The following is a 23,296-nucleotide window of genomic DNA, read 5'->3' on the forward strand; positions in this document are numbered from 1 at the left end:
TAGCTTCAGTAGTCTGTGTTGCGAGTGAGGAAATATGATATTCTCACATCTACGCCTCCAGTGGAAATGAAATCAGTTCCAGTGAAGCAGCTGCATTCTGTACAAGTAAGGAGCACTTGTCACTGGGACACAAGTCCCTGGAGCACGGCCTATCTGCGTTTTCTAAAGTGGGACGAGATACCGCGGTCACAAGTGGCAGAAAGTGAGTGGCTGTCAGGATAAAGGCAGAACAGGAGTGGGATACCTTCAGTCAGCTACCAGGACTTTGGAAGTGATAGATTTTTTCACGTTTTAGGCCAGAATGCTGTTCATGTTCATGCTGCACCAGTTTCATGTTTAGTTTCACTTCAAATATTTATTCATGACTGTTTAACCCTCTGGACAGTTATGGCCATGGTCAAATACTCACACACACACACACACACACACACACACACACAAAGCTAAATGGGTATGTACTGATCGAATACTACTGCTAACTATTGAATTATTAAGCAAGTTGGGGCGACTCTGCTGTGGTCCTTTACAGGATTGTTGTGACTAGTCTGGAAAAGTGTCATGGAGCTTGCAAAACATTTATACTACTATTCGTCTGCTTTCTGTTTTCCAGTCAGAATGAGCCGAACGGGCCAGGTGGGCTCCAAGTGATCCATACCCATCTGGAGGAGAACGGACAGATCCAGAAAGAGTTGCTGTAAGTGTGCTATCCTTTTCTGTCTGTTTTTTTTTTTTATTTTAAGAATTGATCTAAATTTGTATGTTTTACATATACAGAGGCAGACGTGGGAGTTTACTTCATTACTGTATTTAAGTACATGTTTAATGTATCTGTAGTTTACTTGAGTAGTTATTATTAGAGAGGCGGCATGGTGGCTTAGTGGTTAGCCTTGCACCTCCAGGGTCTGGGTTCGATTCCTGCATGAAGTTTGTATGTTCTCCTTAAGCTCGGTGAGTTTCTTCTGAGTACACAGTCTCCTCTACAGTCCAAAGACATGCAGCTTAGGCTAATATGCATTTTCAAAGTGTCCTGTAGTGTGCGTACTGTATGTGTGTGTGTGCCCTGTGATGGATTGACACCCTGTCCAGGGTGTACCCTGTCTCGTGTCCTAAGTCTCCTTCTGACCCTGTACACAGGATAAAGCAGCATAGAGGATGAATGAGATATTTTTACTTTTACTCAACTACATCCTACAGCAAATAGTGGTATTTTGTACTTCAATACATTTCCACAGTGGTGTGAAGTTATCGCCACCTGCTGAATACTATGTTATTGCGCATATTTGTCTTCCTCTCGTTAGATGCTTAATGTAGCGAGTGCCTGAAATCTGTTTTTGAAGAGGGGTACTAGGACTTAAATGCTACTGCGAGCTAATACAAGCTCAGTACCTTTGATACTAAATGTGAAAGTAACATTTGTACTTTAGCTAAAGTAGAATTAAAAATAGAGGACTTCTGCATTAACTCGCGAAATATTTTCCTTAGGGTCTCTCTACGTTTACTCAAGTAAAGAATTTGTGTACCTTTTTCACCACTATAAAGATGTTCCAAGTCTCCTTTATCAGGGAAAGTAACACTTTTAATCAAAACATAGGTCTACATGAAAGTCAAAAATGCACACGTCGTCGTAAAAAGAAATGAGCAAAGATGATAAAAGTGAAATACAGTATTAAATGAGAAATCCACTATCTGTGCATAAATTAGGTTTGAAACGCATAATAAAATGCATAAAATATTTCATGCATCCAGATTGAAAGAGGCAACAGGTTTGTCTTTTATCCTTTTTTCCCCCCAAATGTCGGTGTGCTTATGTGCTTTATTCAGTAGCATCAATGGATATCATCTGGTCTAATCCACAAATATCTAAAAGTCTGTAATAGATGAGCTATTTTTATGTAAATTCCTCAGTGCATGCTTGAAGCGAGGTTTTTTGCTTGAATTCGTTGCAGGGCTAATAAAACTTTCATGTTTAGAGAGTTGTCCAGCCTGCACAGCGGCCTGAACACCTCCTCTCTGCTCGTCCTTTGTGCATTGCTGAGGATCAATACAGGGCGTCTAGCACATTAATAAAGTTTAATGCCTCTAATGCAGTGGCCTGTTCTGGGTGTGATGCATTTCATTTTCTACACAGCTAAATCAGTATGTTTTTTCTTTTTCTTTTTTTTGTTTATACCTCAGTTGAAATTAAAACTAATTAATTAAAAGCTTATCTTCCTGCAAAGGCACGACAATGTGCTAATTATTGTTGTATGTGCATCTACTTTGCTGAAGAGTTTATAAGGACTGACTGGATGTGTTTTATGTGTTTACATGGATATTCGGCACCGACTGTAACACGTCCGCTTTAGAAAGTCTGGAAATTCTGTCATAATTTTCTATCACCTATGATTTACTTCAATGATTTACCCGAGTGCTTGAGTGAATACTTTCTGAGCCTGAATTATTCATCTCCGCTTGATCTAGTGGTTAAGAGCTCCCTCTATTTAATCAAGCTCATATTTCAGTTAGTTGTAAGCTTCATAGACTTGTAGTAAATTTGTTGGTCTTGCTGGTCAGCAGATCAATGGCTTCTAAAGAGAGCTTGGAAAATCCAGACCAGGGATCAATATAATTAAATGATAAATACAGAGTAGCATCTGCAAACTGCAGTCCCGTCTTTCTCCCTCTGTCCACAGCACTCTCTGCTAAAAATCACATTCTTTCAAAACCATTGGCTGTTCTTAAACTACAGCCTCTGGGGTGCGGCCTTGTCCTTTTGCCAGTGGAGGTTAAAAATAACGTGGTTCCATGTGTGCATGTCTGCCTCCTTCCCATAGTCCTTCTAAACTTTCAGATTTTTTTTTTTTGGTCGTCCTCTTTTGCTGTGCACTCGCTCTGTATGTTGCTTTGAGAACGATCTCTGCATAAAAGGTGTGATGGCTTACCGTTTGTACCTGTGTGCGTGCAGGAGCTCAGATTCGGACATGAATGGCAAGACGGGTAGCAGAGGGCACGTAAACAACGCTGTTGAGGCAAACAGCAATGCGAACAACCTCAGCATGGCATCTCATTCGACCCCAGAGGCCCAGAATCACTCACAGGTCAGTATAGTGCAGTTCACTGCCAAAAAAAAAAAAAGAAAAGCTGGAGATGAAGCTAAAACTCAGAAGGTAGATATGGTGATATATCTTGAGTAAATAATCAGTGATTATCAATATTAGAGCTTTAGATTAAATACACAGTTCAAAGTATGGACATGGAGAATTAAATAGATTAATACATTATAATAAATGATATGCTAATAATGTTCTTCTTAAACCAATATAAACACACTGATATATAAGGCACATTGATGCCTTGTATGGCTTTATTTACATCTAAAATTTGAACAAAAAGTTATATCTTTACATAAAAACCCACCAAGTATCTTTTAGACTTTAGTTTAATTAAAATGTATCTCAGGTGGCCTCATCACCTCAGCTTGGTTCACAGAAATGTCCTTATAAGTTGCTATCAATGCTACTTTGGGATATCTAAACTATAAATATATTTAAAATATTTAAATTGTTTACAAACCCGATTCCAAAAAAGTTGGGACACTGTACAAATTGTGCGTAAAAACAGAATGCAATGATGTGGAAGTTTCAAAATTCACAATTTTATTCAGAATACAACATAGATGACATATCAAATGTTTAAACTGAGAAAATGTATCATTTTAAAATTCATGGCATCAACACATCTCAAAAAACTTGGGACAAGGCCATGTTTACCACTGTGTGGAATCCCCTCTTCTTTTTATAACAGTCTGCAAACGTCTGGGGACTGAAGTTGCTCAAGTTTAGGAATAGGAATGTTGACCCATTCTTGTCTAATACAGGCTTCTAGTTGTTCAACTGTCTTAGGTCTTCTTTGTCGCACCTTCCTCTTTATGATGCACCAAATGTTTTTTATGGGTAATAGATCTGGACTGCAGGTTGGCCATTTCAATACCTGGATCCTTCTCCTATGGAGCCATAATTGTTGTAATTGATGCAGTATGTGGTCTGGCATTGTCATGTTGGAAAATGCAGGGTCTTCCCTGAAAGAGACAGCGACTGGATGGGAGCATATGTTGTTCTAGAACTTAGATGTACCTTTCAGCATTGATGGTACTTTTCCAGATGTGTGAGCTGCCCATGCCACATGCACTTATGCAACCCTATACCATCAGAGATGCAGACTTCTGAACTGAGCGCTGATAACAACTTGGGTTGTCCTTGTCCTCCTTAGTTAAGTTAACATGGTGTCCCAGTTTCCCAAAAAGAACTTGGAATTTTGATTTGTCTGACCACAGAACAGTTTTCCACTTTGCCACAGTTCATTTTTAATGAGTCTTGGCTCAGAAAAAAACGGCTGCTCTTCTGGAACATGTTTAGATACTGCATGACTACTTTTTTGACCTATAGGATTTTAGCCGGCAACGGCGAATGGCACGGTGGATTGTGTTCACCGACAATGTTTTCTGGAAGTATTCCTGGGCCCATGTTGTGATTCCCATTACAGTAGCATTCCTGTATGTGATGCAGTGCTGTCTAATGGCCCGAAGATAACGGGCATCCAGTATGGTCTTCCTGCCTTGACTCTTATGCACAGAGATTGTTCCAGATTCTCTGAATCTTTGGATGATATTATTGTATAACACTGTAGATTATGATAACACCAAACGCTTTGCAATTTTTCTCTAAGAAATTCTTTTCTGATATTGTGCCAATATTTTTCGCCACAGCATTGGGAGAACTGGTGATCCTCTGCCCATCTTGAATTCTGAGAGACCCTGTCACTCTGAGAGGCTCTTTTTACACCCAATCATTTTGCCAATTGACCTAATAAGTTGCATATTGGTCCTCCAGCTGATTTACCCATTTAACCTTTTCCGGCCTCTTATTGCTACCTGTCCCAACGTTTTTGGAATGTGTAGCTCTCATGAAATCCAAAAGAAGACAATATTTGGCAAGACATTTCAAAATGTCTCACTTTCAACATTTGATATGTTACCTATATTCTATTTCGAATAAAATATTAAATTTGAAACTTCCATTTCATTGCATTCTGTTTTTATTCACAATTTGTTTTTCACAAAAACGTTTTTGGAATCGGGTTTGTATTTTAAAATCTTTGTAGGCAAGTAAAAATATTTTCCAGCTACTGTATAATAGGGCTAGACTATATTTTTGTGGAATGTATTTTACTAAATCCAGGATCAAGTTAATGGAGTGATGGCCAGTCTTACACCACAGTTCTCTGGAACTTTTAAATAAAAAATTATGGATTCATCTATACAAATGAAAGAATAGTTGTGTTTGTACATTGGCCAAAATTTGCTTTTTCAATGATATCTTTACATTTCATACACTGGAGGACCCAAAACTAATTTCACTATGTCTGTCTGTCTGCCCAGTCAGATTTTGAAAAAAATGACTTTAATGTAGCCACAAGCTGCCAGAAAATGTAATGCCAAAAAAAAAAGCAAGTACACTATGAAAACTGAACTTTTAAAGATGAATGGAAAAATCGATATATATTCATTCTTCCTGCAGGAAGTTTAAAAACAGTTTGTCTCATATGTATTGAAACAACGGCATAAAAAACAGTAATGTGAAGTGCCACTATAAGATAAAAACCAGATCATTAAAGCAAACATATTTGCAGCAGACTAAGGGGAATGTACTGTAAAATACTTGAATACCTGAACTTAATTTTATCATGCAAAACTGGCTAGACAGAATCTATCAAAACTTTTGTAGTGCTTAGATATCTGCCTGCAGTTTAACCTGCACCATAAATTAAATCAAGCAATGTTGAGTACAAGCAATGTTATGAACAGTTATGTGTTAATAGTTAACATAATGTTATGTGTGCCGGATTTAATAATCTACTTTAAAATACGCTTACTAATAAGCTACTTGATCAATGTAAATAAACACCTGCACCAATAGTTATTAATAAAAATGTAACTAAATATTTGTACTGTGATTACTTTATATTTTAACAGTGGTATGAGTGAATTTTAACGTGCTCGGGTCATTTTAAGACAAAACTTATAATATTTATCCGATCTTTTCCGAAAATTTTATTTCTGCCGCACAGAAGCTCCGGCAGACATGTACGTGGGCTACTCCCTGAAATAATAATATCACTATTTAAAATAAAGCTTATTTTTACCTTCAACCTTTAAGTATATTAACAACTCTTTTTCCATCAACAATGCGCACTTACTCTAGTTTTTCAATAACAGCAACCAACAGTCATTTTAGCTGTAATTTATATCACATGATTATTAATGTGCTTTTTTTAATGCAAGAAATGTATAGTAACGTCTCATGCACAGAGACTTGTATAAGAAGTGTTTTTCACAAGTTAATCTAAAAACTAAAAATATGTTGTTATTTAACAGAGTAAAATGTGTAATTGTTGAGATGGAGAAGTTTGTATATAATACATTTGATGGGAATGGAAGGAGTCTCAGGTGTCAATGCTTTGTAACAATCAGTAAGTGAAGGGAAAGTATTTAGCACAGAGAAGCTCAAAGTTTCTTGGTTTGTTATTAACCTGTCGACTGTTTATTTTTTCTATTAATCTTAATAGCGTAAAAGAGAGAAAGAGAGAGAGAGAACGAAATGCAACAGACATATAGCTGCTATTTATATAAATTGCAAGTTAAATGAACTAATTTAAATGAACAGTTCCCATCATCAATTATAACTATTAGAAATTAAAAAGCATATGACATGCTCATTAATAATAAATACAGTTGATAAAATGCAGTTGTTATCAAATCGCTGTGGTGTAAAAGAAATACAACAAATCAGCTTTGTGATGTGAGACTAAAAAGTACTGTACTTCTCTAAGTCTCTGTGGATAAGGATAGTTATACATGTATGTTTTAACTGTTACATAATAATACATTATTTTTATTTTAAGGTAGGGTTCTCAGTTGGACTTTGTTATTTTAACATATAAATAATAAAAAAAAAAATAATAAAGAATTTTTAAATTAAGAAATACAGTACAATTCCAAACTCCAGATAGATTCTGATCACCTTATTTTTCTGTATCTCAATAGCCTATCCTTTTTTTAACCACATATTTATGTTTTTGTCTTATGCAGTACCTGTAAATATTAACATTCTTCTGTGCCTCTATGTAGCCGGTTTCACGGACGCCCAAAAGAGCTGCCACATTTGGGAAGCGCTCCAATTCCATGCGCCGTAACCCAAAAGCTGAAGTCACCAAACAAGGCTGGCTTCATAAACAGGTGAGGTTTGTACGAGCAATAGTGCATTGAGATAATTCAGTCATATTGTTAAACCTAATAGCTTTCCACATAACTGTTTTTGTTTAACAGAACTTTCCTGTTGTTTCACTCGGAAGCATCAATTTTATGATTTTGAAATGCATTTTTTTCAATGATTAGATGAACTAAGCCAAGCATTAAAAAAAAGCAAACAGGACAATTTTTGGATTCGGTTTTGATGACGGTTTAATTTAGAAGACGGTGCTCAGAGACACTTCATTATTGCTATTTAATAGGAAACAGCTGTTTGAGAAAATATTTAGTTTTTTTGCCTCATCTAAATTTTTGCTGAAGAAACTTTTTCTCTCACTTTTACAGTAACATTACGGGCGTAACGGTTGCTTAGTTTTTAGCAGTGTTCAGGTTCAGGTCCAGGTTCTGGGTTCGATTCCCACCTCGGGTCTGTGTGCATGGAGTTTGCATGTTCTCCTTGTGTTAAGTGGGTTTACTTCGTGTACTTCAGTTTCCTTCCACAGGCCAAAGACATGCAGATTAGGCTAATTGGTGTTTCCAAATTGCCCATTGTGTGTAAGTGTGTGTATGTGTGTGCTCGGCGATGGATTAGCACCCTGTACAGGGTGTGCCCCGCCTCGCGTTCTAAGTCTCCTGTATACAGGACAAAGCGGTATAGATGATGAGTGAGTGAATGAGTAAGTAACATTACATGTACACATGTGTAGGATTTAATAAACTGCTCGGCCTCCCGATGCCAACCTGCAGAGAGAGTACAGTGCACAGTGAGCAGTAGTGTCCCTGTGGTGAAGGTCCTGTGATACTAAGTTTTGATACCAAACTGTGCGTAATCTTTCTCATTATGTCATCAATAATATGTAGATTCATATTCAAACTATGATAGACATTTAGTTTTAGTCCTCCTATCTAATATCATAACCATCCTATCACTAAAAAGAATGATTTGCTGTTGTTAGAGTTGCTGAGTATAATAATTATAACGTTCTGATTGCAGGCCAGCAGTGGTGTGAAGCAGTGGAACAAGCGCTGGTTTGTGCTCACAGATCGATGCCTCTTCTACTATAAAGGTTGGTTAAGAAGACATTTTAGTGTGCGGTTATGTTAATGTCTTTCTATATTCATATTGCTGGTTGTGACACCACACCTCCAAGATTTGATTATTCAAATATCATTTCCCTACAAATGAACAGGTCCTTTTATATTAATTTGAATGTAGAGTCCTCTGATCCTTTCAGTTCTGCAGATAGTTGGTCTTACATAAAACACAACAGACAGCGTGATTCACAAATAAACTGTCCAAATTCTGGCTTGACACACTGCTATACTGTGAAAAGCATGACACAAAAGGAAAGCAATTGGATTTGCATCAAATTTGTTTATGCAATTAGAAATTGAGCAGAAATGTTTGCTATAGAAATCTTCATTTCTTTAAAGACTGGTGACAGTACGGCATTATTCATGATCATTTGTATTGCTAAATTACCTGAGACTAGGTTTATGATACTACAGATTGCATACACTGCTCGAACATAGAAGTGAGTCATAGGGGTGCAAGAGATGAAAGGGCACTTAACAGTGGGCACTCCTTAGCCACGTTTAGGGCTAATTTCATGCCTGGTCAAGTGTGTGTTTTATGGTGAAGGTTTATGAGATCATTGTACATCTGTAGGCAAATTGCCTTCACACACATCTGGAATATGGTTGCTGTGTGTGTGTGTGTGTGTGTGTGTGTGTGTATGTGTGTGTGTGTGTGTGCAGTCGTTTTGACCCAACTGTGACGGTCATACTAACAGCATACAGTAGGCCCTGAGGATAAATGTCAGTCCCTCAGTCCACCACAAATCAGAGTTTTTTTCCCATGCTAGTGTCTGCAGCTTAATTTCCTGACACAGTCATGTGAAGAGACACAAGCAATGAAAAAACACATCCAATACATAAACATGGTGGTACATAGGTCTTGAAATAATTGTGTGCACCTTAAATATGAGACTAAAGCATTTTTATCTTATTTAGCGGCCTCTAGTGGCCTGGATGCTACATTCTGCGTGTTTTCTGTGTAACTACAATTCAGCTCAAATGATTCTGATTCTTTTTTTTTCCTCTCCCACACTTTACAAAATAGCTCAGCCTACACATTTAAATCCGACTTGGTGATTCATATTGCACTCTTTTCAGTGTAATATTTTAAAGCAATAGCTAATGGTGCACTCGGTGAATGAGTGGGCCTGAAGAGGAAGTGTAGGCTAAAAAGCTGGCATGTAGGTTGAGGTGCTGTGGGATCAGCTGGAGGCTTGTCAGTGTGAGCCAGGCTTTCCCATCTCTCTCTCTCTCTCTCTCTCTCTCTCTCTTTCTCTCTCTCTCATTTTTCTTAGTCAACCTCAATCCTCTGCAATGTTACCCTCTGTGTCTCGGCTGTAGCCTGTTACCTTTCTCCTGCATGTCCTTTTTGACGATTGTGGGTGTTTTTAGTGCGTTTTTTGTTAGTGAAGTATGAGTACAGAAAGTTGATTTGACAAAAAAGGTGTATTAGTACTTGTGTGTGTGTGTGTGTGCGTGTGTGTGTGCGTGTGCGTGTGCGTGTGTGTGTGTGCGCGTGTGCATACATGTGTGTAAATATTTTTATTGATCATTAACAATAATAATATTGTTATTTGAGGGAATCTACTGTAGGCAGGTTGGGCCCTTTGATTAATCCAGAAATCACATTTTATCAGATCAGACAATGTTTTTCCAATCTTCCAGTGAGGTAATGAGAGCAGATCAAGTTTTGCTCCAGTCACTCTAGTTTGGCACTCTTTTCCTATTCAGAACACTGATCTGTTGTTCTTCCATATTCATTTAATGTGAAACTGCTCACAGTTTCTGCATCTAGTCATTTGGTAACAGCCAACCAAAGAGCCTTTTGTCCATAATAGACCTAAATCACTATTGATGTGGTAATAGCAGTATCAGGGAGCAATAGCTTCCAAAATCCTTCTTCTCTTTCATCTGATCTCACACTTTATATTTTCTTTCGACCTCTGTGCTTGCCAAACCTGTCTACGTGTGGGAATACCTGTGTTTCTCCACCCATCACTGACTGTTTGAACTCATACACTGCTGTTCCCTAAGGGAAAGAATCCCACGCATTTGATCTTATGTTTTTGCAAACATACTGCTTGTTGAATATCTGTTTTATATATGTATGTGATTTACATGGTGTATTATGTGTATGTGTATACATTATAACAGGACTACATGTAAAAGGAAAATATGCTTATAAGCTTTATCTTTAGTTAAAGACAGTATCCCCCAAATGGATAAATATGAATCAACAATCTAATTTTCAAACTAATGAAATTTGCAATACTAAGTATTATGACCATAAACAAAAAACTAAGGTTACCCTTTAAAAGAATCCAAACTATTGAAAATGTAGAAAACCTAAAACCCAATGCTCAAGACTGTCTAAATACTTTAAGGATTCCCACCTTACTGTTTGTTATTTCCCATTTTCATAACACAGCAGTTTAAATCAAGGTTGTAAAGTAGGCATAGGTCGCTAATGGCTTCACCGATGGTCCTTTGCTCGATCAGGGCTCATTCCATGTTTTTTTTTTTTTATTATGATTCAGCTAAGCCGACTTATAATTATGTGTGGGTGTCCAGCGAGGTCTGTGCTGATGGCATGATTCAAACCTGTTGACTTTGCCTGAGTCTCTCTAGCTTATTATTGCATTCTGCACTTCCTCTGCTCTTGAGTGTGGTGGATCACTGATTCTGTTTTTCTGAGTATAGTGTTAAAAGGATTTAGGAATTAGAGTCTCTGTCTGCTACAGTGGACATAAAAAGTAGACAATGTAGGTTTTATTGGACACTGGATGCTCAGACTTTGCATTTAAAGATTTCTTTTTTCTTATATCCTCGAGTTCATCTTGCACAATCTTTTCCACTGATTTGTGTCTTAAGCCAGTTTTTTTTTTTTTATTATATAAATGAAATACAAAATCCCTCTGAATGAAACGGAAGCTCACTCCAGGAGGTTGAAGTTTCTTTTCTTCTGCAAGTTCAGTGACTTCTTGGGACGCCAGTAGTCATTTATGCCTTGCTCAAATAACAATCAGCTAAACACAGAGACTGGCTGCTGTCCATGCCGTCTCCTTCAATGTGCTTTAATTTCCTGGATACGTCCCAGCATTGCCTTATCATCCCAACTCCGTCTCCCTGGCTGTGCTTTGGAAAAAGAGGGAAGGGGAATGTGTGATGGAGCAGTTTAATTCCTCGGTTGTCGTTCCAGCCAGGGGGGGGGGGTGTTCATGAAAATTGGTTTTTTTTAGTCGTCACGTAAGAAATCAAAGCCTGCTGCCAGCTGCGAGAGAGAGAGAGAGAGAGAGAGAGATGCATTTGTTAATTTGTGACAAAATGATTCTGATGGGTGGGAGCTGTAGATCTCTGGGAGATGTCTTAAATATACTTTTGGGGAAAAAAATATTACCATAGACCCTATTACCAGGCAAGGAAGCATATATGATAACTTCAATGATTCTAGATTTGCAACATAAAAATGACAACAATTAAGCATTTAAAAAAAAAATGCAAAAGTAAGTCTTGGAAAATAAAAGTATTTTAATGATTCTTGAGCATTTTAATTTGTGTCCTATACACACACATGCACACACACACACACACACACACACACACACATTACCCTATTTCTTTTTTTTTTTTTTTTTTTTTTAAATCTATGTGTTTTTGTGTAAAAACATTCAAAAAATCATCTAATAACCTATCAGGGCATATAAATAGGCAAAAACAACCTCAGATGAGCAACAACAAACTAATGAAAAATTTATAAAAAAACAAAAACAAAACACACACACACACACTGTATATATTACTGCCTGTACAGAAGTGATCTGTTTAAATGTTAGTTTTTTGTCAAGTACTGTATATGATAGTCAGAAAAAACAAGGTTTATAGTTTTATTTCACTTATTTTTTTCTTAAATTCTTTTAGTTCCTTTTTTTTTTATAACTTTTTTTCTGTCTGTCACTCCAGTAATTGCACTCTGACACGCAAGTTTTATGTGTGTGTATAAGTAACAGCTGTGTGGGCTGCACATGACAGTGAGTAAGTGTTTAAAGGTGTATGATCTACGTGTCTGAAAGAGCCCTGGAGTCTCCTTGGGTGTGTTCCTTACAATTTGTTTTCCCCAGACACTTTGCTCTTATCATCTAGTTCAAACTGATGATTTTCTTAAACTGTAAGCTTTCATGATTGAGGTTTATGGCATGTTTCTCCCTTGTTTAAATGTGGTGTTTTTCATTCCAGTAATTTGTTTGACTTTTGTTGTAGGGACTTATATGTTTTGTGCTGAAAAGCTATAGTACACATTTAAATTAGTTTGTGGTTTAACAGGTTGGTGGTATGACAGCCTCAGTGTGTGTGTTTGTGTGTGTGTGTGTGTGTGTGTGTATGTGTGTTAGAGTGTGACAGATTCTTAAAATATCTTTAAGTTCCATGTATACTCCCTCTCTCTCTCTCTCTCTCTCTATATATATATATATATATATATATATATATATATATATATATATATATATACACACACACACACAGTATATGTGCACAGTGGGGCAAAAAATTTAGTCAGCCACCAACTGTTTGGTTGCACTAATTTTCATCATAGGTATACCTCAACTACGAGAGACAAAATAAGAAAATCCAGAAAATCACATTATAGGATTTTTAAAGAATTTATTTGCAAATTATGGTGGAAAATAGGTATTTGGTCAATAACAAAATTTCGTCTAAATACTTTGTTATATACCCTTTGTTGGCAATGACAGAAGTCAAACGTTTTCTGTAAGTCTTCACAAGGTTTTCACACACTGTTGCTGGTATTTTGGCCCATTCATCCATGCAGATCTTCTCTGGAGCAGTGATGTTTTGGAGCTGTTGCTGGGAAACACGGACTTTCAACTCCCTCCAAAGATTTTCTATGAGGTTGAGATCTGGAGAAGGCTAGGCCACTCCAGGACCGTGAAATGCTTTTACGAAGCCACTTCTTCGTTGCCCAGGTGATGTGTTTGGAATCATTGTTATGCTGAAAGACCCAGACATGTTTCATGTTCAATGCCCTTGCTGGTGGAAGGACGTTTACACTTAAAATCTCACGATACATGGCCCTGTTCATTCTTTCCTTTAAACGGATTAGTCGTCTGGGTCCCATCAGAGCATGATGTTTCCACCCCCATGCTTCACAGTTAGTATGGTGTTCTTTGGATGCAACTCAACATTCTTTCTACTCTAAATACGAAGTTCTATTTTGGTTTTATTTGACCATATGACATTCTTCCAATTCTCTTCTGGATCATCCAAATGCTCTCTACCAAACTTCAGACAGGCGTGGACATGTACTGGCTTAAGCAGGGGGACACGTCTGGCACTGCAGGATTTGAGTCCCTGGCGGTGCAGTGTGTTACTGATGGTAGCCTTTGTTAGTTTGGTCCCACCTCTCTGCAGGTCATTTACTAGGTCCCCTCATGTGGTTTTGGGACTTTTGCTCACAGTTCTTGTGATCTTTTTGACCCCACTGGGTGAGATCTTGCGGGAGCCCCAGACCGAGGGAAATTATCAGTGGTCTTCCATTTTCTAATAATTGCCTCCACAGTTAATTTCTTCCCACCAAGCTGCCTACCTATTGCAAATTCAGTCTTCCCAGCCTGGTGCAGGTCTACAATTTTGTTTCTGGTGTCCTTTGACAGCTCTTTGGTCTTGGACATAGTGGAGTTTGGAGTGTGACAGTTGGAGTGTTTAAGGTTGTGAACAGGTGTCTTTTATACTGATAGCAGATGCTTTAAAAACCCTACAATGTGATTTTTTTTTCTTATTTTGTCTCTCATAGTTAAGGTGTCTTTCGTGTCTGACTAAATACTTTTTTGTGAATCTCTCCAGTATTGCTTAAAGAGGTCCTATTATGCCATTTTAAAGATTGCTAATATTGCTTAATGAATCTCCTAAAACAATTTTGTTTTCTCCAAAAATAGATTTAATTTTACCCTATTTCTAAATGATTCGTAAACGACTCATGTGAAGCAGTTCGAAGATTCAGTCTGTCTAAACCCCTCCTTTCCGTGAGCCCTCACTGCTGTGATTGGTCAGATGGCGCGGTCCTTTATGATTGGTCTACCGCTACAGCTAGTCGGAAAACAAAACGCCCATTACCAGAACTGAATGACGGGTCTGTATGTGTATGTGTGCGTGAACGCGAGTGAGTGGAAAATGTCCGCAGTCCGTGTTTATTATATCTGTGTTATCCGAGTATACCGAGTATGGTTCGGTCTCACCGGGGTCAATGAAGTCCGGGAGGCCGATGACGGAGGGTGAGAAGTCCGGGGACTATGTTTAGTCAAAGATAATCCGGTTGAAAAATCTTCCAAAGAAAATTATCCACAGCAATTCTTCAATTCAAACAAATAACGCCAGCGCTGGTCCACCATTACTACTCCTCCCCCCGCTCTTTTCCGGCTGTCCCTTTAAAGCCAGGTCAGAGAAAGGGCAAGGAACATGCGCACTTCGCGTGTGTGTAATGCAATTTTTCCACCTCGGGGCTTAAGAGGCATGTGCACTTTGCAAGTGTTAAGTCCAGTTTTGGTGAATGGTGGAGAATAAACAGTTAAAAAGGATTTCGTGTGCTCTCGTTTTTTATTGTTTTTTTTATATTACAAAGGTTTTAAGAGAACCCGGCATGAATGCTCGGTCACATTAACAAGAGTGTGGTAACTTTAATTGTACGATGGCGGGCAAGTTGTGCGCGACGTAGAACGTGGGCGGACATTGTGCAAATATGTTAAGGAGTGACGTGGATCCGTAACAGAGAAAAATCAGATTTGCTAACGACTCGTTTAGGCGAATGTGAGCTGACTCTTTTTTTTAAGTGACAAAAACTTCATTTATCGTGCACTGTCGGCGTCACAGATAGCTAATGTTCACATACAGCTACATGACACACTGCATGAAAGATCACATTTGAAAAGGCATAATAGGGGCTGTTTAAGAGTTTAAATAATTTCAACTAAATTCCTCTTCTCCCCCTCCTTTTTTCTTATGTAACTGAATCTTTCTTGAAAACATGTGACGTCACGTCACCCTTCACCCAGCAGTCAGTGGGGGCTTACTCATGCAAAAAAGGGTGTGTAAAGCTGTGGCTAAAGCTCATATTAGACTGCTGAGCTGGTATGAACAGAGACATCTTGATTGTGTGAAAATTCAGTCTAATGTTACTGGAGAAAATAAAATTAAGTTGCTGGTTAAAACCATCAGCAACTCTGACCCTTACTGCATATCATACTGTATGCTTTCAAGTAGTCTATCTATCTATCTATCTATCTATACACTTTATCTATCTATTCTGTTAAACAAAATAATTTTAAATAGTATTATTAAAATACACTTTAAAGGTCTTGATGCTCATATACTAATGAAGATAAGTCATGTAAAGAAAAAAGCACTATTCAAATAAAGCATATGTTTAGACTTCTGGAATATGTGCGTGGTTATATGTGTGTGTGTGTGTGTCTGGGTGTTTTTGTTTACTCTCACCTGTGTATGACTGAACTCTTGCTTTGTACCAGTGACAGGAGCATGTACAGTACACTTGGGTGGATGCCAGAATTCCTGTAATACTGAGTCACTGATCTCTCTCTCTCTCTCTCTCCCTCACCCACACACATACAAACACACACACACACACACACACACACTGCACAAAACAGCACCCCCCACATCTTTCTCTCTAACGCACACAAACACCCTCCCTCACATGCTCTCAGAAGGGCATCCATTTCCACGAGAGCAGCAGCAGCAGCAGCAGAGACAGCACTCAGCCAAAGGGAGAAAAAATACAAGAGTAATGAAGAGAATCTGAATCCTCCTGCCTGGCTCCTTGTTTGCTCTCTATCTCTCCTCTTGCACGCTCGCTCGCACGTTTAAAAATTAACACAGCGCTGCATTATTTAGATAGCCCAAGTGCTTCACCGTTCATTCCTCTCCTCTCCTCTCCTCTCTCCCCACCTCGCATAGCTCTCTCTCTCTCTCTCTCTCTCTCTCTTTCTCGCTCTGCTGTCACTTCATGCTGTTGCTCTGCGAAAGCATGCACCTTGTCAACGCCGGACTGTTCGACTAAAATGGATGTCTATATTGAGATTCACCTGCAGTCGCACTGGAGTTTACTTTTCCATTCTCATTGCGCTCTGCTGCTGCAGCAGCTCAGAGGAACTCCTAGCGGAAAGTGACTGTGACTCAGATGTGTTTTGTGTAGAAACAGCAGTCCTTGTTTTGCTGTGGGTGGGATCTTATTTTTGCATTTTTTCCCCCAAACTTTCGTGCATTCCCAAGGAGTGGTTTCGCAGCCCTAATCTCTCTCTCTCTCTCTCTCTCTCTCTTTTATTTTGCTGTTTTTTTTTTCAACGCAATCCAGACGAGAAAGAAGAAGTTGTCCTGGGAAGCCTTCCTCTCCTCAGCTTTAAGATCGGGCCAATCCATCCTTCAGACAACATCAGCCGCAAGTTTGCATTTAAGGTGAGTGAACGTTGGTAAGGTAAAGGAGATGAGGATGTGTAAAGGGTGTGTGAAAGTGCATGGAGAGTTTTATTTTATTTATTTTAATAGATGATTTCCATGTAGAAAACAGATTTTTTTTTTCTTTTTTTTATCTTTTTGAACAAAACTTTAACAGCAAGCCAAAACATTCCTTTGGTTCACTGGGGTTAAATTATGGTGTCATATTGTGTATTGTGTAATAGCAGCATTAATCATTATGCCAGTGGTAGGTCCTCACGAGGATAATTAAACAGATGCATGTGTATCAGTGAGAGACGCATGTGACACTTTGTGATGAGGGTGCAATATTTTTGGGTTCATAGTGAGACAAGCAGCACATTACTGTGTTTAATCATTTTAAACAGTGCAGGCTATTTAAAAAAAAATATGAAAATGAAAATAATAAAAAAAATATGTCCACATTTCAAAGACTAAGAATGATCAATCCTGCTTAAAAATCATTTTAGCATTAACTTTAATGTGTATTATGCCATTTAATGTCATGATATTTTTTAAAAAACATGCTGTACTGAAAACCATGATATGGGTCTGTTTGATTACCATACATTTAAATTTTCCACTCTTATACAAACTCTAAGTTTTGTTTTGGATTCGTCTATCGTCTGTCTGCAGCAGAACAGGTTTGGCAGGTGTACAGTGACGAGAGAGCTGTCGTGCTGCTGCATGTACGCGTTTAGTCTTTCCTAGCCCAGATAATGTTAGTGTTTAAAACAACACTCTTTTACTATTTTAAACTAGTACAATGCTTGTCGATTGGGAGGGAAAACACTCTACATGATATAGTGGACAGGATCTGGAAAGGAGTGATATGCGTGATGTTTCGTAGTGATACAGACAACGTTTAACGTTTATAAGATGTGTGCAGGATTAATAATGTTGGCCTCCGGCATGAAGGAGCACTGCTGGTGTATGCACAGGCAAACGTCCATGTGCAACGTGTGATACGAGACTCCAGGTGTGTTCCATGAGTTGCCTCGGCGTGTGAAGAATGTAAAAAACTTGTTTTTTCTTCTTTTTTTTTCGCACTGGGTTCTGTTTTCGGTTTTGCCCTTGAGCTGTGTAGTTTCCCCCAGGCGCAGGGTGGAGATTCTTCATAACGGGCCAGCGCAGGTTCACAATGACTTTTGTGGAAACCGTTTGTTTTTTATGAGTTGTCTCAGTTTTAGCTGACCCACAGCAGATGAGGAGGTCAGGCGAGCAGGAACTCCATGTTGGTGACCTTTGACATGGGCTTTTAAAGAATCTGAGGCGTGGAAAGGGGCTTTGCTGCAATACAACCCATTTCAGGATATTTACTGCCTCTTTGAAAGGAGCCCTAAATCTGATTTATGGCACCTGAAATCAGCAGAAAGTATAAAGGTGATTGTTCATCTGCAAAACACTAGAGTTCCATGTGTTAAAAATAAGCCCTGACTCATAGCCGTTACATTTCTCATCCTGACGAGAGGATTTTCTATTTAGGAAGAGTGCAAACAAACCATGAAACATTTAGAGAAGACGCCATCGCAAATCAATCCCCAGACAGCATTTTTTGTCTGCACATAAGGTTAATAATTAACCAAGAATATGTGAGACACCATGCACTGGCCGTGTGTGTTTGGGTTTAACCTACCCACAGAAAACCAGAGAGGAGTTCATGCAGACATAACCAAAGCCGCTTTGACTACCACCGCTGCTTTGTCTCGGGTTGCCTTTAAAATAATGCCAACAGCACCTCCAGCATTTTATGCCTCTTACTCCTGTTGCATGTATTCAAATGTAACGTCATCTATTCTGTTCAATTCTGGTTGATCTCAGCCTGACCAGAACCGAAGATGGGCCCTGAAGGCTGGTGAGGATTTACTTCCCTGTTTGTTGAATAGGTGGGATATCTTGTTTCGGCAGTAATATGCCTGTGTCATGTAGCTCATAAGGCTCGATGCTGACTTAGTCACAGTTTCACGCAATATTTTGTTTCTTTAGGTTTGGTCTACATCCTAAATATTCGTTACCAAGTCAGAACTACACTATACTGTACGCTACACTGTATTCATACCCACTACACCGTATTGCTATATCTGTTTGCTGACTGTACTGTACATTCTCTTTCTTTAGCTCTTTTAATCATTATGCTTCCCTCTATTATCTCTGTGTTATCACACACACACACACACACACACACACACACACACGCACACACACAGGCTCGTCCTCCTCCCCAGAATAGCAGCGTTTGAATATTGATGAAAAGGGGTTGCATAACCACTAGAAGGTTGCTCCCTTTCCCTGTCTCCCTCTGCAGGCTTTACAGAACAGAAAGAAGCCACTGTAAATATGAAAATAAAAATAATAATAATAATAATAATAATAAAAAGGAAGTCCTGTATAATCATACAATCTCTTTATGGACTGACTTGCTACAGTATGACGTGCTGAAGGATCTGTTTTTGTTGTTGGTTCAGAAAAAAACAACTTCAGAGAGCTGTTGTTTTTGTTGTAATTATTCATAGTCAGAAAATGTGACACATGACGTCCGGCTGCATTGAGTAAGAACAAGTCACATCGGAAAGAGAAGCCCAGTGCAATCATAGCCTGTTGTTAGAAACCCTTGATCCCGTAGCCAAGATTGCCAGATTTGCAGCGTTGATAAATCTGTCTTCGGCTCCACAGAGAATGATCTGATTCCAGAGGGCTTCTGTACTTTATTGTCATATTGTTTTTTTTTTTTTTTTGGTCCAGCATGCAGTCCTGTCTCAGAATGCATGGAGACAAGCTGATAAGGAACAAGCTACAACTTGTTCGTATGTTGTCACTGATTTGAGACAATGGTGGAATTCCGTGTAGCGGCATCTTAAGATGAGGAAGGATGCTTGGAATGAACCACTGCATGTTCACAAAAAACATACTTGACCAAAACATGTAACAATTCCTGGCGTCATAAATGGAGTTGTCTGTTATGGAGTCATCTGTTGATTCATTTCAACCAACTACAGTAGAACTAGATGCAGTAGTTTGCAGACATTTAAACTCCTCACATTGAAATAAGAACAAAGTCCCCCATGGACAGGAGGATGGGATTGTTTTATTTTTTTTGTTTTAAAAGATTTCTTACATTTTGGGAAAGAGAAGATGGAAAGTTTTTATGGTAATTATTTATTTAAAATACATTACACTGAAAACACTTTCAGTTTATTTGAGGTCCTTTTATGTCATAAAATACTTATAATAACTTATATATATATAAAATGTTATATATTTTTTAAACAAACCAAAAAAGTCTACTATTGTTTCCGACTTTCATATTAAAATTAAGTGCGGACCTTCTACTTAACTGAAATATGAAAGTTGAACAAAAATAAATATTGTTAAATTATGGCACCTTTAAATTTAATTTGTTAAATGTAATTATGTACATTTACAAAAGTTATTTATTTTTGTTATAAAAACACCTAAAAGCTTATCGAGACAATTTTTTTGACTGATTGCTTAGGTGTTTCTGTGCTAATTCTCGTCCCAAATGTTACAATGTCTGTTGATTCCAGCCTTAAACAGGATCATATGCAGAGCTCAACACTGATGAACTGGACTTGTGATGAATGCAAAAAGCATAGATCAAGTTTTTTGGTGCAAAATAATTTGCTACATTGTGCAATAGTGAAATGACTTTTATTACACAGTTTATTACACAGGCTCGATTCCCGTCTCTGTGTGCATGAAGTTTGCATGTTCTCCCTGTGCTTGGTGGGTTTCCTCCGCATATTCTGGTTTCCTCCCACAGTCCAAAGACATGTAGGTTAGGTTGATTGGTGTTCTCAAAATTGCCTGTAGTGTGTGAATGAGTGTGTGTGTGTTTGCGATGGATTGGCACCCTGTCCAGGGTGCACTAAGCCCTAAGCCACCTGGGATAGGTGCCTCATCTTGTATTTAGGGTCACGAGGACCTGGAGCCTATCCCAGGAGGCTTAGGGCACAAGGCGGTGTACACCCTGGACAGGGTGCCAATCCATCGCAGGGCACACACACACACTACAGGCAATTTGGGAACGCCAATTAAATTTAATTTTAAAATTATATTAAGCCATGAAATCATGCATTGTTAGGGGTGTGGCCAAGTTAAATAACAGCTGCATTGCAGGTATCAAACTGTAAGCTGTGTGCTATGCATCACTTTAGCTAACCAGCATACAGTCATGGAAGGCTTATGTAGTTCTGTGGTTAGACCAAGGCCTAACTGACACAATCATCTTGCGAAAGCCCCACCAAACTGATCCTGTAATCCTATACAATGCATTTATTCCTTAGTGGATACAGTCGCAGTCGTATTGGATCCAGAACCTCTTGGGATCTTGGAAACATTGGGCTATTAGGCAGAAATGCACCCTGGAACATGCGTCTCCATGGTTGTGTGTAGTTTGCTGATAATTAGCAAATGACCCAGTTTTGTTTTACCAAATCTAGGGCACTTCATATTGCTGAAATCATGATGTTGGCCCATCAGCAGGGCTGTGATCTCCTGAACTAGCTGTAGTGTTCTCAGTCTCTTCGGAATGATTTCCCAGGGCTGCTGGCGTAGGAGTAATGTATCGCTTTTATCATTCGTGTGGGCACTATCTATTTACACAGCATGGATCATTTCTCAGGAAGTGTTCTGACATAGGAAGGAGGTGTTTTGCGTGAAAGAGGCAGACAGTGCTGGAGACTGAACACACCCATGCAATCATTTCCTCAGAGTTGCCTAGTCATTATTGGTCACAGTAATCAGTAATTACTGTTTGCTTCTGTATTCTTGTTTGCACTCATGCGGACGACGTTGTCAACACATCGAGCAGGCTGTGGCCAGCCACTCATTTGCCTTGCATTATGAGTTTAATGTCTCCAGCTGTTTACTCACAAGACCAGAGGTTTGTGTAATCATAGTGTCTTTGGTGCTTAAGGTAGTGATATGAACTTGTGAGCTCTGTAACATTTGGATGAAGCAAGCACCAAGTGGCGTCACTCTCGCCAGGTTTTATTTATCCACAATGACTCCATCTGTTGCTCTTTCCGCCGCATTATCCATGCATGACTTAAGAAATATACCTGGGTGGAAAGAAGGACAGACATGCTGAGAGAGTGATGGGAAAGAGGGTCACTTTAAGGATCTGGGAAAATCTGTTGGATGTCAATGTGGCAGAATTCTGGACATTAAGACAAAAAAAGAAAAAATCAGGTTAGCAATTTTCCTTTTAACTATTAATACACCATGACAACAAATATATTCAAAAGCCTGAATATATTTCACCGATTTTATGTGTTTTATATTCGTTACGTAAGAAGCAGGTATAACATAAGCAGTCAGTGTGCCTAAAGATTTAAAATCTTAGCTAGCTGTGTGATTTTATCCTGCATTAAATGTCACACATTTATCAAGATGTTGGATAGCTACAATATGTGTCATAAACAGACTTAAGTTCAATCAGTTCAGACACTGACTGTAAAAAAGGCCACGACACACCTACTGTATGCCATATTTTAGTTTAGGAATGGCAATTTGGGAGATGAATCTGGAATGACTGACATTTGTACCATTGGTCCTTCCGCTAATTTTACATAAGTAACGCTGTGAATTGTCTGTCTTACCTGAAAGTGATGCTGATAGTCTTGCATTCTGTCAAAGTCGATCAGTCCTAACTTTAAAACCATTAACAATTAAGCTACCTAGGTTTTAGGTTCTCCTTGTGCCACTGGGCAGTTCTGACTCCTCTGGGCATGGCTCAACAGGGCCTCAGAGGTCTGCTCACTGCCCAGTGTTGTGGGATGCGGTGTGGGGGGCATCCATGGGTTGGACTTGTTTGTCTGGTGAATCCCATGGGTGTGTAATCGGATTGTGATCCGGAGAGTTTGGAGGCTTTGCCTCCTGAGCCCTGTCCGTGGTTGGCTATGGTGCACTGGATGTTCTGGTGCCCTTCTATTGTGGCAAGGATGGTTGTTGTTTTTCAGGATTGTGATTTGTCCTGCATTGACTTTTCCGTGGAATAGGATCAGATAGACTAGCAGTTTCTTTCCTCAAGGTGGAGTGTGTCTATCATCATCTAACAGGTTTCCTGAGTTGAGGTGAAATAATATTATTTATGGCTCTAGATAGGGAAAGATTTCTACTTTTATGAAAAATATGGAACCAAAACAAAAGGAAAATCTAGCTAAACTGAAAGTTTATTAAAATGGTTTTTATACTCTAATGTTATGTCAATACATCTAGTATAATGCTTAGGAATAAATGGCACCACTTAGGGTTGTCTAAGTAACAGTGGTGCAATAATAAATATGAAATACAAAATTCTGATGGTTTGCTATGAAAACAAATTTTTGGCTAATGAATAGATGAATAGTGTAGTACATTTTGTTACTATGGTACACCACAGTGATTGTCCCATAAGCAAAAAAGAAACAA

General features: G+C 38.7%; 1 protein-coding gene across 8 annotated transcripts in view; it reads left to right on the forward strand.

Annotated features, from left to right (window-relative positions):
• The window catches only part of plekha6 (pleckstrin homology domain containing, family A member 6), a 63,819-nt gene that overhangs the window by 15,069 nt on the left and 25,454 nt on the right, over positions 1-23,296 (forward strand). For 6 of the 8 annotated variants that reach the window (XM_053483610.1, XM_053483616.1, XM_053483611.1 and 3 more), the window contains exons 2-6: positions 611-694; positions 2,945-3,077; positions 7,166-7,273; positions 8,280-8,352; positions 16,746-16,846. In XM_053483610.1, the coding sequence (XP_053339585.1) occupies positions 611-694; positions 2,945-3,077; positions 7,166-7,273; positions 8,280-8,352; positions 16,746-16,846 (499 nt within the window). Of the gene's footprint in view, positions 1-610; positions 695-2,944; positions 3,078-7,165; positions 7,274-8,279; positions 8,353-16,419; positions 16,609-16,745; positions 16,847-23,296 lie in introns of those variants that run through there. The other 2 variants (XM_053483617.1, XM_053483619.1) reach the window with 2 other exon arrangements.

Source organism: Clarias gariepinus, chromosome 23 (genome assembly GCF_024256425.1).
Source record: "Clarias gariepinus isolate MV-2021 ecotype Netherlands chromosome 23, CGAR_prim_01v2, whole genome shotgun sequence".
NCBI lineage: Eukaryota > Metazoa > Chordata > Actinopteri > Siluriformes > Clariidae > Clarias > Clarias gariepinus.